The 14,878-nt window shown below is 44.4% G+C and overlaps 1 protein-coding gene across 1 annotated transcript; it reads left to right on the top strand.

The window, feature by feature from the left end:
- The first annotated feature begins 1,954 nt into the window (after window positions 1-1,954).
- LOC121466126 (glutathione S-transferase A2-like) lies at window positions 1,955-13,592 on the top strand. The gene is made up of 7 exons (XM_041679682.1): window positions 1,955-2,087; window positions 4,537-4,642; window positions 7,827-7,878; window positions 8,705-8,837; window positions 10,419-10,560; window positions 12,521-12,652; window positions 13,452-13,592. The coding sequence occupies exons 2-7, from the start codon at window positions 4,556-4,558 to the stop codon at window positions 13,575-13,577; spliced, it is 672 nt and encodes a 223-aa protein (XP_041535616.1). The 5' UTR covers window positions 1,955-2,087; window positions 4,537-4,555; the 3' UTR covers window positions 13,578-13,592.
- The last annotated feature ends 1,286 nt before the right edge of the window (window positions 13,593-14,878 follow it).

Raw genomic sequence — 14,878 nt, 5'->3', positions numbered from 1 at the left:
TCATACCGGATCCTCTACATGACCCATATCATGAGCTTGTCAATCTATAGAACCCATGTTTAGGGATAATGTCACTTGTACTTTACAAAGAGTCTTTGTGTAGTCTTGTCTTGTGCTTTATTTGCCCAGGGGATTAATTTATCACCAGGACATTTCTCACCAAATTGTGCTTTGCTTAAGTATGCCCCAAATAAACTACTCAGGGTCAGACTCCCTTCTTCTCTCCTGTGGGTTCTTACTCTGCTGGCTGTGGTAGTTGTAGAGACCCCCGCACACAAACATCTACTATCCCCTGATCCATCCCTCACACACCATATCCAATGTCCGTTCTGTGCCATTCCCACACATTCTGTGTTTTGTGCCAGCCTGCTGTGTCCACATCAGATACAGAACCAACAAAAGAGTCCCACACACCTAGTTCCCATGGAAAACAATACAAGCAATATGAAAGATGAAGGCAGCATCTTCCCCATGCAAACCCACCAGTCCTATAAAATGTTCTCCAATGAGAATAACCCCAGATCACAGACGTTCTTAATATGGAAATTATGGATTTCACCACAGAATTGGTGGTGTTTAGAGAAGAAAAAAACACAATAAATTTAAAGAGAATAGATGCTTCAGTGATGCTCAGGAAAACACATACATAAAACTGATGGAAATAATGAAGACAACCCAGGATTTAAAAAATGCATTCAATAGAGAGATAGGAATATTCAAGAGAGTTCAAGCTGAAATGAAGGCAGAATTTTAAATCTTAATGATGCAAATAGAAAACTCAGGGGAACATCTTACAAATAGAATGGTTCAAGTAGAAGAAACTTTAGCAAGCCTCAAAGATAAAGTAGAGGAAAGAGGTCACACAATGATTATGAAATTAAAAATACATAAAAGAAACCTTCATGAAATGAGGGACACCATTAATATATTGGCTATTATTTATGGGCACAGATGAAAGATAAGCATCTTTAATAATAAATCATGAGACCTTGTGCCGTGCACATGCGCATCACCCTGGAGGGTAGCACTGCTGCTTTGCCAGCTGTTTGTAGAGCAGTGGAGTGGATTCTACAGCTGAGGAGAAATTAGCAGTGCACACCAGGATACAAAGGGGCCAGCCCTGGACACTCTAGGGTGTGCAGACTCAGGCAGTGACACGATCTGTGAAGCCACCGAGGTCAGCAGATAATGATTAATAGCCCGCGATCTATGGACCATTGATTATAAAAAATCACAAGTGAACTTGCAGGGCTGTGAATGAAGTCAGTGATAGATGCCCTTGTATGTGGATAAGATCCCTGAGTGTGAACTTGGCAGGAGGTAACCGTAATTCTCACTGTCTTGTAATGCCATTGCTAATGGTGACATGACAGCTTCCCCACAGCAGGAACTGCAGGGATGCACAGATGCACAGAGACCCAGAGCATGCTGGGACAGTGTGCTGATGGCCATCCAGGTGAAGGTAAGGGTGAATTGTGAAACTCCTTTCTGCCCTTCTGCTCCAGATTAAACAGGACAAAGGTTAAGACAAATAATCTATTATAGGACATTAGCATTCTCATCAGATACAGTAAGCAGGGGACATTGTAACCTGAACTTCAACTTAGCCTTGAAGTTGAGGCAATGTGTTAATTCTGTAATTTAAGGCTACTTCACAAACTTTGCCCCAAATTCAGTAGATATAAGTCGCATCTTATAGCTGAGGGTTCCGTGGTTGACTCTGTGACGTCATTCATGCTTCTAGCTCAGTCCTCCCTCCCGTGTTTCTTCTGTCCTGAGCAATGTGCTTCATTAGGGTTCTTCACAGGAACACGCATGAGAGGTCACTTAGAGACACAGGAGCATTAAACCAATGAAAACTTTAAAGGACTTTCAGGAGAGGGTGGTGGCTTGTGAGCCCCTCCCTGATTCGTCAGCTTTCTACTCTATCATGAAACTCTGGAATCTTGAACTCTGTGTGAGTCCACAGGAGTGGCAGTGGGGCCCCACCCTGCTGGTGAGAATGCTCACCTTATTAAAGTGCTTCCACACTCATCTGGAACAGGAGTTGGGGAGCTGAGCAGAGCAGCCGTCTGGACTCTCACTAGGTCAGTTCTCTCTCTTATAACCTGTGAAATAAGTTCCGTGTCTACATCAATGGAAAATAACTTTTCAATGTTTTATTTAGCATGCATTAATTGTACAAAAGAGCTACTTTTATTACGTAATTTCCATATATATACATATACATAAATATATACTTTTATCATATTCACTGCTCAGTACCATTGACTTTACCTACATTTGATTCTGGTTCATATGAATTATTTTGTTACTGAATGTTGAGTAGCTAGCAAGCTATCTCTCTTCCTCTGTTTCTTCTCTCTTTCTGTCCTCCTTCCCTTCCTCCATTCCTTAATCCCAATTTCCTCTGTCCTGGTCTTCATTCTTCCCTTCTTCTGTTCCTTTCTTTCTCCTCCTCCTCCAGTGTCACTGAGCTGAGGGTGGCATTTAAGGTATTTAAAAGGGAATCTAAACGCATGGGATTTAGGACAGGGGGGAGTAGACCTGGATTGTGCTCACACACCAGAGAGCAATAACGTTCTTCTCTTGAACTGTGTTCCAGTCTCACAGAGAACGTGCAGATTCCTCTCACTTGAGAACTTGAATTCACCCAGACTCTCCCAGGCCTCCCTCCCAAAGCCCTTCCTTCCCCAGTTTGGATTTCTACCCCATTTGTTTGTGTCCTGTGGATTCTGATTGCTTTGATGATTCTGTTTAAATAGCAGACTAGCAGGTTTCACACTTAGGATTTGTTACTTTATTACAATCTTATTATTGCCAGGCAGCGTACACCTCTATTCCCAGCACTAGGGAGGCAGAGGCAGGTGGATATCTGTGATTTTGAAGCCATCCTGGTCTACATAAGCTAGCTTCATGACAAGAGAAACTTTGTCTCAAAACAGCCCCCGCCCAACCTTATTATTTAATTACAAACAAAACAATCTGTTTTTATATGGTGTTCCCAAGAAAGCAAATGAAACATAAAGTATGAATCTTGAACTATTGAACCCTGAGAAATCAGAGGACTGTGGGCTAAACCTTATACCAAGCAGAAGGATGTCTACTGATGTCCTGTGATCACAAATGTATGTATGAGGAAATGAATGGGACAAAAGAAAACAGTTTAAAATTCTGTAGGAAGACATGGCAGGAAGAAATGAGTCTGTAGAGGAACGAGGTTAAACCCAAACTCTGACCCTTAGCAGTTATACGGCCAACCCTTGCTAAGGTTCAAAGCATTCATCACTAATCTGGAGAAGACCAGCCGACTCTGAGACAGTGTACCCCTCTAAAACCGGGAGGTTAAAGGTTCTGCAGTATGGGGAGGGATCTGAAAGCCTCAGCATTTCAGAGTCCCTCTGAATCCCCAGTATTGAACTCTCCAGGGCAAAGGAGAGTTCACGGAGAAAACAGAGAAAAGCCAACAGAAAGACAAAAAGAACAGAGCATTATACAGTGCTGTAGGAAACTGTCAGGTGCCCAAGAGAAGCAGCTGTGACCTGAGGGCAGGGAGGCTGTGCTTCTTCTAGCCTACAAGGTCACTTCAGCCTTGGGCACTTACACACACACACACACCCACACACACAAACACACACCACACACACACACACACACACACACACACACACAGAAATGCATACACTCACACACACATCCACTCTCTCACACACATAGACTAACACACACACACAGACAGGCAGAGTCCATTTTAAAATACAGACTCTGAAATATCCAATTATATCACAAGTTGAAGACACTGTCCATGAGCCATGATGTTGACTTACAGCCTACTGAGTAGCAGGACCCAGTATGTGGGTTCCTTGTGCAGGAACTGAGCTGCACTGGCCAGGGTTTCCTCATCACGTGACTGTCTGCACATCTATCTCTCCTGTAGAATGGAAACAGGGGCAGCTCCTCACCTGCAAACTCTGTGGTGATTACATGCAGTTCACATGAGCAACTGCCCGTTATGTGCTGTGCACCAAAGGCAGTGACTCCCTGAGGTATGAAGTGGATGCATCAACTACCGCCTTCTGGACCCTAGAACAGGATCCAGTCTAGAGGTGGAAAACAGACCTGCATCCAGGAGATGGGCCCTTCTCCTGTGGGAAGAATAAGTGTTTAGCACAGGCAGGGCGACATGAAGCCTTCAAAAGCTTCTGAACTAGCAACCTAGGGACCAAAAGGCTGGGGAGGGACTTTGTCTCATCCCCTCCATGATGGCTCTGCTTTCTGAAGCTCAACAGGGTCCCAGTCCTTCACCACTATAGGTCCAGGATGCTCTGTCTATGTCCTCAAAGTGAAGGCACATGACCAGCTGAGACCTGTTTGTTGCAATTGCAGGTTGGCACTCATTGACGGGTGAGAGATTAGTCAGTAGACCTTCCTGGGCCCCTGCAAAAGAAGGCAGACGGCCCTTCCCTAGTGCTGTATTACTGACCATATCCCCGAGCGCAATCTCCCAGGATTGATCTCTTTGCTTTCCATTCACAGTGAAACCACAGCTGCAGCCATGGCTGGGAAGCCCGTGCTTCACTACTTCAATGGCCGGGGCAGGATGGAGTGCATCAGGTGGCTCCTGGCTGCAGCAGGGGTGGAGGTAGGTTGTGCATTGCTCTTCTGTGCCAGGACCTAAGATAAGTCTAAATACTTCTCTAAGCTGAAAGGCTCCACACAAGGAAATTTGGATACAGTTTTACGTTATGGTAGTGTTCTTGGTGCCCACGACTCTGCCAAGACCAAGATGGTTAGAACTATAATTATGCCTCAGTCAACCCTTACACTAAGTATGCCCCTTGATCAACCAGGCCACACGCTACATGCCTGTGGGGGATAATGGGAACATACCCAATGTGCTCAGCCACCACCAGGACCTTAATGCAGGGCTAAGCCTGGAATGGTTGAAGAACCCGTAAGTAGATCTCCTGGTGGAAGATGCCCCCTTTCCTGTTAAAACGTGAACACCAACCCCACAAAAAAATGATAGTCATCTTGTATTAAGAAGGAAATGGACTGATTTGAACAAATGAAAATTTTACTTTGCTCTGTACCAAAGAACACACTCATATTAAAAGATGCTTTCTTTTTTTTTAAAAAAAGATTTATTTATTTATTATGTGTATGACATTCTGCCTCCATGTATGCCCGCATGCCAGAAGATTGCACAAGATTACATTACAGATGGTTGTGAGCCACAATAATGTTGCTGGGAATTGAACTCAGGACCTCTGGAAGAGCAACCAGTGCTCTTAACCACTGAGCCATCTCTCCAGCCCCAACAATGCTTCTGATAGAGGAGAATCAAATAGTTATTTGGTTACTTTTTTATTTGAATTGAATAAAGTTACAAAATAGGGACATATAGAAATATAAATTTGAATTCTGATCATTAGACAATACTAATTGCTTATTGCATGTTATGGTATGATATTTTGATTTTAAGTCTGACACTGTGCTTTCAAAAAGAGTACTTACACTTGGATATTCACGGTAAAGTATTCGTGATGGAACGTTTGGCACCTCAAGTCTGACATTAAAATCAGAGTCACAGAGAAGTTGGGCTGAAATGAACCCGGTGGACATTACCTGGGGACTATTGGACCTGGTGATTGACAGGTGGAGGATCTTTTCATCTTGTGTGTAGTTTTACAGAGTAGAACCAGAAATTTCCATGGTAAGAATGGTTTCAAGGGGACAGGAGACTGAAGTGATGTCTCAGTGGTCAAAACCCCATGGTGTCCTGCAGAGCGCCCACACAGGCTGCTCACAACTGCCCGTTGTTCTAGCCTCAGAGGGTGCCCACGCCTCTGGCCTGCACTCCTATAATATAAAAACTATGAAAAGGGTAAATTATACAAGAGATGTTCAATGGAGTTAAGTTAAAGATAAACAGGACAAATGGGAGCCCTGACACAGAAGATAGACACACCTCCTGCCACAGTCCAGCACACTCAGTAATCAGTTTGTAGAGACTTTCAAATGCTAGGTCCGCAGCGGTTGGAGGGTATAGGTAGGATGTAAACCAGAGGTGCCATCTTCAGGTGGCCCCACGTCTGTGAGCTTTGAGGAAAGTGTGAGAGAGTGGTCCAAGTGAGTGTGGAAGCAACATTCTGAGGTTAATTTTTTTTCCAGCTTTAAAGCAGAAAATTCAGAGGTGTCACTGGGAAGAACACTTCCCAGCTCACTCCAGGGGAGCTCACCAATTTTTATTTCCTGAGAGGAAGTCCTGGAAGCTACTGAGATCTTGTCCTCCTCAGTAAGGAGCAGAATGGGAAGGTTAAAGGATGAAGTAGTGTCCTGTGATGGCGGCTTTGGTGTCTTCCTCAGAGTTATGGCAACGTGTTTCCCTCTGCTGTTGAATCCACCTCCAATCCTAACCTAACAGGGCTTCAGCTGATCCTTTCTGAATGAAAGAGGGCATAAGAACCGAGACACGCTAGTGCCAACCCAGGAGGATTCGTTAAGTACATGAATAGTTGGTTGCCAGTGTCTGTACACCAGCTCTGTGGCTCAGGGGATGCTCTAAGCAACAGAACTGTTGATTCATCTCATGAGAAGGAGGTACGGTGTCTGCACAAGCCTTCCTCTTCCGTGTCCATAGTGACTGAGAAGGCAGTGGACTGAGACAGCTAGAGACCCTGGCTCAGTCCTTACAGCTCAGTGTGCCCACAGGCTGCCATTGTCATCATCCCTCTCACACCCATCAAGCCCCTCACAGTTCAGCCACCTCTGTGATGACTGTCACCACTCCCTGCACCTCTCTGAGTGCTGTGCACGTTGTTGACGTCATTTCATTGTCTGTCAGTCCAATCTGTGGGGTTATGGGATCGTCAGCACACTGTCTCACCACGCAGGCTAGAAGCTGATTTTCAGCCTTTCACATCTGAAAAATTTCTTTAATCTGTGGAAGGAACAAAGTGGTTTAAATTACTCTAGATGGCTGGAGAGATGGCTGGTGGTTAAAGATTAAGCCACATGGGTTCAGATCCCAGGAACCAATATAAGAGTCCAGAATAGACCGTCATTGGGTATGTGTACCCTGACACACAAGCATGTAATTTTCATAAGCAAAACAAATAAGTATTTTAAAAACAGAATAACAGCCCCACAATGTAAGCAACTTGCTGTGGGGCTAGAGTAGTGGTTTGGCTTCTAAAATCCTTACTGCACATGCAGACAACCTTCTAATTCTCCCAGCTCCCATACATGAGAGCTAATAACTGCCCGTCACACCATCTCTAATGGAATCTCTATTCTCTGTCCTCTATGCACTCTCACTTCCGAGATGCATGTATTCCCAAATACAAGACTACACACACACACACACACACACACACACACACACACACACACACACACTTAAAATTAGCAATACTAAATCTTAAAGAAAAAAATACCTCAGGTGATCTTGGGGACTATGAAAGGCCATGATGAAGACATAGAAACTTCTATTCTATATTCACTAGAGTTGGCTTTCCTGAGAGCCCAAAACCTCAATCTCCCAGTGCTGGTCCTCTAGTGAGATCACTCTCTTCTTAGGACTGAAGCATGAACATGGTGGGTCAGGTTGGAGGAACACTACAGTAATGAGCAGCGTGTAATGATGGACACCTTTGCTTGATGGGTTTACTCTGAATTTCCATGTGGTCACGATCAGATCCTTCATATCTACTGCAAGTCTCAACTCAGGCAGACACAATACCAACAAGGGAGCTTTCAATTTCAAAATTCTACAGTGATACAGAACGAGCTAATGAGAATGCATTTACTTTTTCTGCTTTCAGTTTGAAGAGAAGTTTATAGAAACCCCAGCAGAGATGGAAAAGTTAATCAAAGGTAACACCAAGTGTCCTCCATGTGGTGCCTATTAGAAGGTTTACCAGAAAGTAATGTTGCCGGGTGATGTTGGCGGGTGATGGGTGGGAACAGTCAGGAACGGCAGAGGGATGTGATGGAGGTGGTGGGGCTCCTTGAAGGGTCTGAAAATGGAGACAGTGATAAAAGTGGAATGAAGATTTCTACAAGAATTTGTCTGGGGACTTGGGAATAAATGTTTTCTCACTTTTTCTGCATCAGAGTGAGCAATTTTATTCAAGCTCTCTCTTACTGACTTATTCAGGTAGGGTTCCACACACAAGGTCCAATAACCACACAGGTACGTGGCCATTGATTAAATCACAGGAGGAAAAACAGCTGGGATGATTGTCTTGAGCGTTTCCAACATAGCTACTGACGAGTCACTATCACCACACAAGAACAGGCTGGAGGAACTCATGGTGGCTAACTGCGTAAGAAAATGTCACACATCACCTTAATGTCATGACGATGATGAGATTGTCAAGGACTAGTTCTGCTTTCATGGGGGCCTCTGCTGTCCCTCCTTATCTTCCATATGTATCCAGGGACATGAACTGACATGAAAACATGTACTAGAAATATAATATGTGTCCGGATAGGAAATAAAAATGGATGTGAGAAGCTCCAAAGCCCAAGGATATGTGTGAGGAAACAGAAACTTAAAGTAAATGGGATTTAGCTTGAAAAACTGAGAGCCAATCAATTATCTTTCCTTTGCGTGATCAGACACTTCAATACATGTTTTGTGCTCCTGAGAAGTGAGACTTGAAAAACCTCAGAGACCTTTTCCTTTCTTCTTTCACAGACGGGAGTTTGATGTTTCAGCAAATACCCATGGTGGAGATTGATGGGATGAAGCTGGTACAGACCAGAGCCATTCTCAACTACATTGCCACCAAATACAACCTCTATGGGAAGGACGCGAAGGAGAGAGCCCTGTACGGTATATTTCCTGTTATTACTCCAAGGGGAAACAAAGGAAGGATTTGGGTCCCTCCATGAATGTGCAAGAGGGTGGCAGGGTTTATGTCTAGGAGCAGGCTGGTTATACCACTTAGGCCAAGTAAGGAAGAGTCCAAGGAGGAAAGGGAAGGGCACATGGGGTGGATGCAGGTGAGTGTGGCTACAGCCGAGGATGATGTTGTCAGCACAGCACAGGGACAGAATTTCAAACACGGTGGCCAAGATCTGAGCATAGGGGAGCCATGAATCCTTCACTCCTGAACCATTGTGTAGGAATATTGCTGTTGATCAAAAGTTAAACATGATGGTAGGCAGGAATCCCAGTGCAGAAAAGATTTGTCAATGGGAAATAAAAACTGGGCTGTAACAGTGTGTGTATAGATATACTCCTAGCAGCATTATTTATAATTTTCTCATGGTGGAATCAGCCATGATATTCAGTAAAAATGAAAGAGGAGCACAGTATATGATTTTAGCCGTGAACATACATGAAGGGGTGAAGGAAGCAATATAGAGGTCAAGAATAAACATTGCATAATGTTTAGTGAGCCGATTCCAGGGCACATGTTCCTGGCTCTGGTAATATGAAATGTACCCGAACTTCCCCTGGATAAGGAGGAAGCAGATAAGTCCTCCTGCAGCAGCTGCCACAGTGGCAGGATTGGGGTCAGAGGGAGTGAGGATCAGACTCTGCTAACATAGGAGGATGTCAGCAGTCTTAGAATGCAATAGATGCACTGGAACACAGAATACTACCTTTGCAGGGTCAACACCGGAAGTGTATGGAAGTGTGACAGTGAACTCTCCCCAAAGCACCTTGTGAAATACAGTTTTGAAGAAGGGATGCATGTGTCTCTGTGTCTGTGTGCTGTGGTTGAAATGAGTGAAGAAATAGGCACGTCTTGACAAATGTTTGCAAGGCCAGAATGCACCTGCAGTGTGAGTTGTTGTGACAAACGGGTGGAGAACATCCAGCACTGACCTAGATGCCCCTGAGCAGAATGAGAGATGTTCCGAGATGCAGCTGGCGCTCAGGAAGTGTTCTGTTTTGAGCTTATCTGGGAGATAGCTTGTTTGCTCTAAGAATCTATGCTTAGTCTTTGAGAACAAATCACGTCAGATAGAGAGAGAGACAGAGAGAGACATAGAGAGAGACAAACACACACACACACACACACACACACACAGAGAGAGAGAGAGAGAGAGAGAGAGAGAGAGAGAGAGAGAGAGAGAGACTGAGTGCTCTCTGTAGAATTTGATGGCTATCTTCCGGACGCCACCAAGTATATCACGACTGAATCTGTAGAAGGACCAGTGATCAGTGATGCTCTTTGTCCTTGGGTTTGGCAATGTGTGGGTTTGAAAAATTCTAAAAGTGTATCAGAGCTGTACCAGAGGGAAAGTTAATATATCTATTAAACAGAAAAGATAATGACTGGTTAAAAGTGAGGAAATTTGCAACTAGTTTCAGTGTCAATTTCTCAGATATTTAGATTAAAATATAAAATAGTGAATCCCTGAAAACCATTGACCATATGGAAAATTTTGTCTTTCAGGATCGACATGTATACAGAGGGTATTTTAGATCTCACTGAAATGATGCTGCAAGTGGTCATATGTCCACCAGACCAAAGAGAAGCCAAGATCTCCTTGATAAAAGACAAGACCAAAAACCGGTACTTGCCTGCCTATGAAAAAGTAAGTAGGCTGTTTGAAGTCTGGGTGGGTACACTGAGTTCCCAGGACAAGAGAAAGACAGAGGTTGGGAAGGACAGGGTGCTGCCTCACTGACCTTCCATGAGCCTCCCTGTGCAGCTCCCTGCCCACAGGACGCTGTATAAAAATGGCCTGTGAAGGGGCACTGCATGGTCACGCCAACCTAGTGGTCCACATTCAACAGGGTTCAAGGTCATAACCAGACCTGACCTGTGGAAGGCTGAGCCAACCAGAGATGGACATAGATCCTGCAGACACACTGGGCTTCAATTCCAGGGCAAACTGCAGAAAAACACAGATGGGAAAATACTCTGTCACATCACACAGGGGGCCCAGAGAGCCACTGGCTGTCAGGAGAAGAGGAGAGAGTTTCAAAGACAGAGGAGAAGAACCTGACCTAGGACAGTGATGTAGGCAGAGGAGGAGGCTGATGAAGGGATGTAAAGGAACACTGGCCTGCAGGAGTTAGGGTCACAGATGTCAGGCTTGGGAGGAGAGCTATGCACATCCACACATGAAGGGGTGTTCGTGCACATGTGTTGTCTCTCTTAGTCAGGGCTTCTCTTTGGAGGATGGTCAAGAACACTTCAGACAGATTTGATCTTCTGTCAAGTAAAGCTAAGAACAAAGCTCTGATTCTACAGGATTAGGGATCCTACACATTCCTCAGAGACCCGACTTTGACCCCATTATAATTCACTGAACGTTCCCTCACAGCTGCCTCTGCTCTGTGGAAGCAGTGAGGGATTTAGGAGCCATCAGGTCCCCACAGAGACCTCTGGAGTGAAGACCCTGTCTCACAGGACACAATGTCCAGCTCTGACAGCTTGAATCATCTCTGGTGTGTGAATCATGATTTTCAGGAACACAGTAAACTCTACTGAAAACGTTCGATGCTTCCTTTTCTAGTTTATTGTTTTTTTTCTTTCCTTCTTTTTCTTTTCTTTACAACAGGATTTCTGTATTTCGTAGCACTGGCTCTATTGGAACTCTTCTGTGGACTGGCCTCAAGCTCCCAGAAATCCACCTGCCTCAGCATCTTGAGTGCTTGAATTAAATGTGTGTGCCACTATGCCTGGCTTTGTTTCTGAATGTGGTCATTATATTTTTTTTCTCTGTAGACATTTACAGTGTGATAAGGTGACCACAAAGCATTTTAATTCTTCTCTACTTGTAGCTCATGCTGTAGCCAGTGCTTGTGCTTTAGGTTATCAGTGACTTTCATATTGCTGGGATATTTAAGTAAATGTCATAAACTGCAACTAAGACAGTTCTATTATTAAATCTTCTCACAACCAGAAATGTTAAATAAATAGCCAAAATCAGATAGGAAGATTAGTCCCATTTGGTGTTGGCATGCTTGTCTGTCCTTACAAAGATACTGAGACTCCGACTCAGTTTCCCCTGTACAATTCAGCTCAGTCAGGCATGATACAGTGAAGGTTGGGAGTCAGAGCGGATGCTGTACAGGGAGGATGTATTGTAGCTCAGCCAGGTGTATTTCAGATTCCAGAACTGAGGAGAGCAGACACAGGAGAGGACAGACACAGGGCGTTCTCTGGTGACTGATGTTCCCTGCAGATGAGGCCTCTGCCCACGGGTCTGAACAGACAAGACAGGGAGACGAATATCCTGAACTTCCGGTGCTCAAACTTAGGGGAGGAGCCATGATGTGCAAGGGGCTAAGCCCTTATCCCATGTGGGAAATGTACATAGGGTGGCGGTGTGAAGGTCATGGGATGTGCAATGACAGAGAAAGGTCACCTGAGCTTTAGCGAGGGGGTCGCGTGCCTGACTCTCATGTGCCTCTTGCATCATAGGCCCGAGTCTGCAGTTGTATACCTGCCAGGAAGAGTCAGAGACTCCATTGGGAGACTTGGGAACGGGTAATGGCCCCAGCCCAACTGTGTATTTTCATAATCTGTCTCCTTTAATTTGGCAGGTCTTGAAGAGCCACGGACAAGACTACCTTGTTGGTAACAGGCTGACCAGGGTGGACATTCACCTGCTGGAAGTTCTCCTCTATGTTGAAGAGCTTGACTCCAGCCTTCTGGCCCCTTTTCCCCTGCTGAAGGTGAGATCACCTCAGAGAGGCAGCCGCACATACATGCCTCTGAGAATATAATGGTGGCCTGGGGGCTGCTGAGGGCCTACACTTTGGTCTCCATACTGAGCACCAGACACTGGTTTCAGGCATGAAAATAAACTTTTTGTGAATGGAGATTTGAAGCTGGTACCACAAGAATATATGTTGCATTGAGAAAGAGGCAGGACCCCACAGCTTTCTGCCATACCCCTATTCCTTGCAGACTGTTTCTGGCCTTCATCTTCCATGTTATGTGGCCTGTCTCTGCACACATATTGTGGGAGCAGGTCTCTGTCATGCTGACCCTTCGTCAGCTCTGACTTCTCTGCACTGTGCCTCCTTCTCCATTGTCCCCATCATGCTCCCCCTCACCCTCCCCCCGCGTGACACCATCCTTATCTCCAGTGTGAAAACTAAGTTATTCCTGGTCAGACTTTGATCTTTTCTGCCCCCAGTTCAAACTCAGTTTTTCACGTCTTCACTTTGCTTTGTTATTTTCTGCTTTCACACCCGAGAGACACAGGGCTCTGTGCTCTGTATTACAAAACTACATCTCAGTGTGTGTCCAGGGAACTCTGGAGAAGGCAATTGGATGTCAAAGGAGGTCTTAAGGAAATTATGCTGAGCTGTGGTTTCTAGCTCATGGATTTGTCGTTCTTCTCATGTCTACACAGGACCTGTTGCATGGACGCAGTTGGTCGTGTTGGCGGGGGGGGGGGGGGCTCATGTGTTACGGACTGTGTACTTGAGCTGTTCTGACTCTCAGGCTGTGTTTTCTGGATTACAGGCCCTGAAGAGCAGAATCAGCAGCCTGCCCAATGTGAAAAAGTTCCTGCAGCCTGGCAGCCAGAGAAAACCTCCGCCTGACGTTAAAAAAATTGAAGAGGCAATGAAGCTTTTCAACTTTAAGTAAAGCTGCATTGTTAGAATCCACAGACACCAGTCACTGATGTTATTAAATAATAAAGAACAATTGTTCATCCTGGTTCTTGTGATATAATAATTATCATCAAATGGTATGTGTATCTCATGTCTTCAACCTGTTGAGCTGGGATTGCAGACATCACTGAGGAAGAAGAAGGCAAACAAAAATCACTACAAATAAAAGCAAGGCTTGTAAAAGTGAGGAAAAGCTAAAGAAGAAGAACACTAATATTAGGAAAGAATTGACTAAAAACATTGTAGAATTACCCAAAATGTTTAAAAATAAAGTTAATGTGCAAAATAAAGAAATTAAAAGAAAAAATGGGAAAAATAAAGAAGAAAAATTTAAGGTCCAAAAATGAAGAAAGAAAGAAAGAAAGAAAGAAAGAAAGAGAGAGAGAGAGAGAAAGAAAGAAAGAAAGTTGTAGGAAAAGAAAGACTGTAAGTTGGGGAAGCAGAAATTGGGTAACTAGTAAAAGGTTTTTTGTTTTTTTTAAGAAGGAAAAGGTAGCAGAGAAAACAAAATTAAAATTTAAGTTAGTGAGGAAGAATCCGGAGTGCTAGCTAAGAGGTGACAGACACAGCTGCTCTTGCCGAGGACCCAGGTTAGGGCACTGCATCTACAGGACATCTCACTACCATCTGTCACTCCAGCTCCAGAGAACCTGATGTCCTCCTCTGGCCTCTGTGGTCACTGGACACCCGTGATACACATACATACCTGTAGGCAAAACACCTCAACACACAAAACGAAAATTTAAGTTATTTTAATGGTAAAAGCAAAAGAACAGGAAAACACACATTCCAGCAAAAATAACAATAACAGAAAATTTCCTTGAAAAAGCTCTGTCTTTAGTCAAGTGGAGTGGTACAGGCCTTTAATCCCAGCCCTTATGAGGCAGAACTACAGGATCCTCTGTGAGTTTGAGGCCAGCCTGGTCTATATGATGAGTTCCAGGACAGCCAGAGCTACAGAATGGTGATACCTTCTCTCAAAAAATTCAGAAGAATATTATGTCCTTGCCTGGTGTGGGAAAATTGTCTGTTTTCTGTCAACCACGTTTTAAATAAATGCTGATAGGCCAGGCAGGAAGTATAGGTGGGTCAACCAGACAGGAAGTAGAGGCAGGGCGATGAGAACAGGAGTATTCTGGGAAGTAGGAAGCTCACTCCGCAATTCTGCCCAGACCACGGAAGAAGCAAGATGTAAGCTACCCCGCTGAGAAAGGTACCGAGCCATGTGACTAACAAAGATATTAGTAATAGGTTAATATAAGCTACAAGAGCTAA

Source organism: Microtus oregoni, unplaced genomic scaffold, assembly GCF_018167655.1.
Source record: "Microtus oregoni isolate MIOR12 unplaced genomic scaffold, Mior012 000032F_ref0000030, whole genome shotgun sequence".
NCBI classification, from domain to species: domain Eukaryota; kingdom Metazoa; phylum Chordata; class Mammalia; order Rodentia; family Cricetidae; genus Microtus; species Microtus oregoni.
The sequence above is the reverse complement of the archived record's forward strand: the minus strand, read 5'-3'. Positions and strand labels throughout refer to the sequence as shown.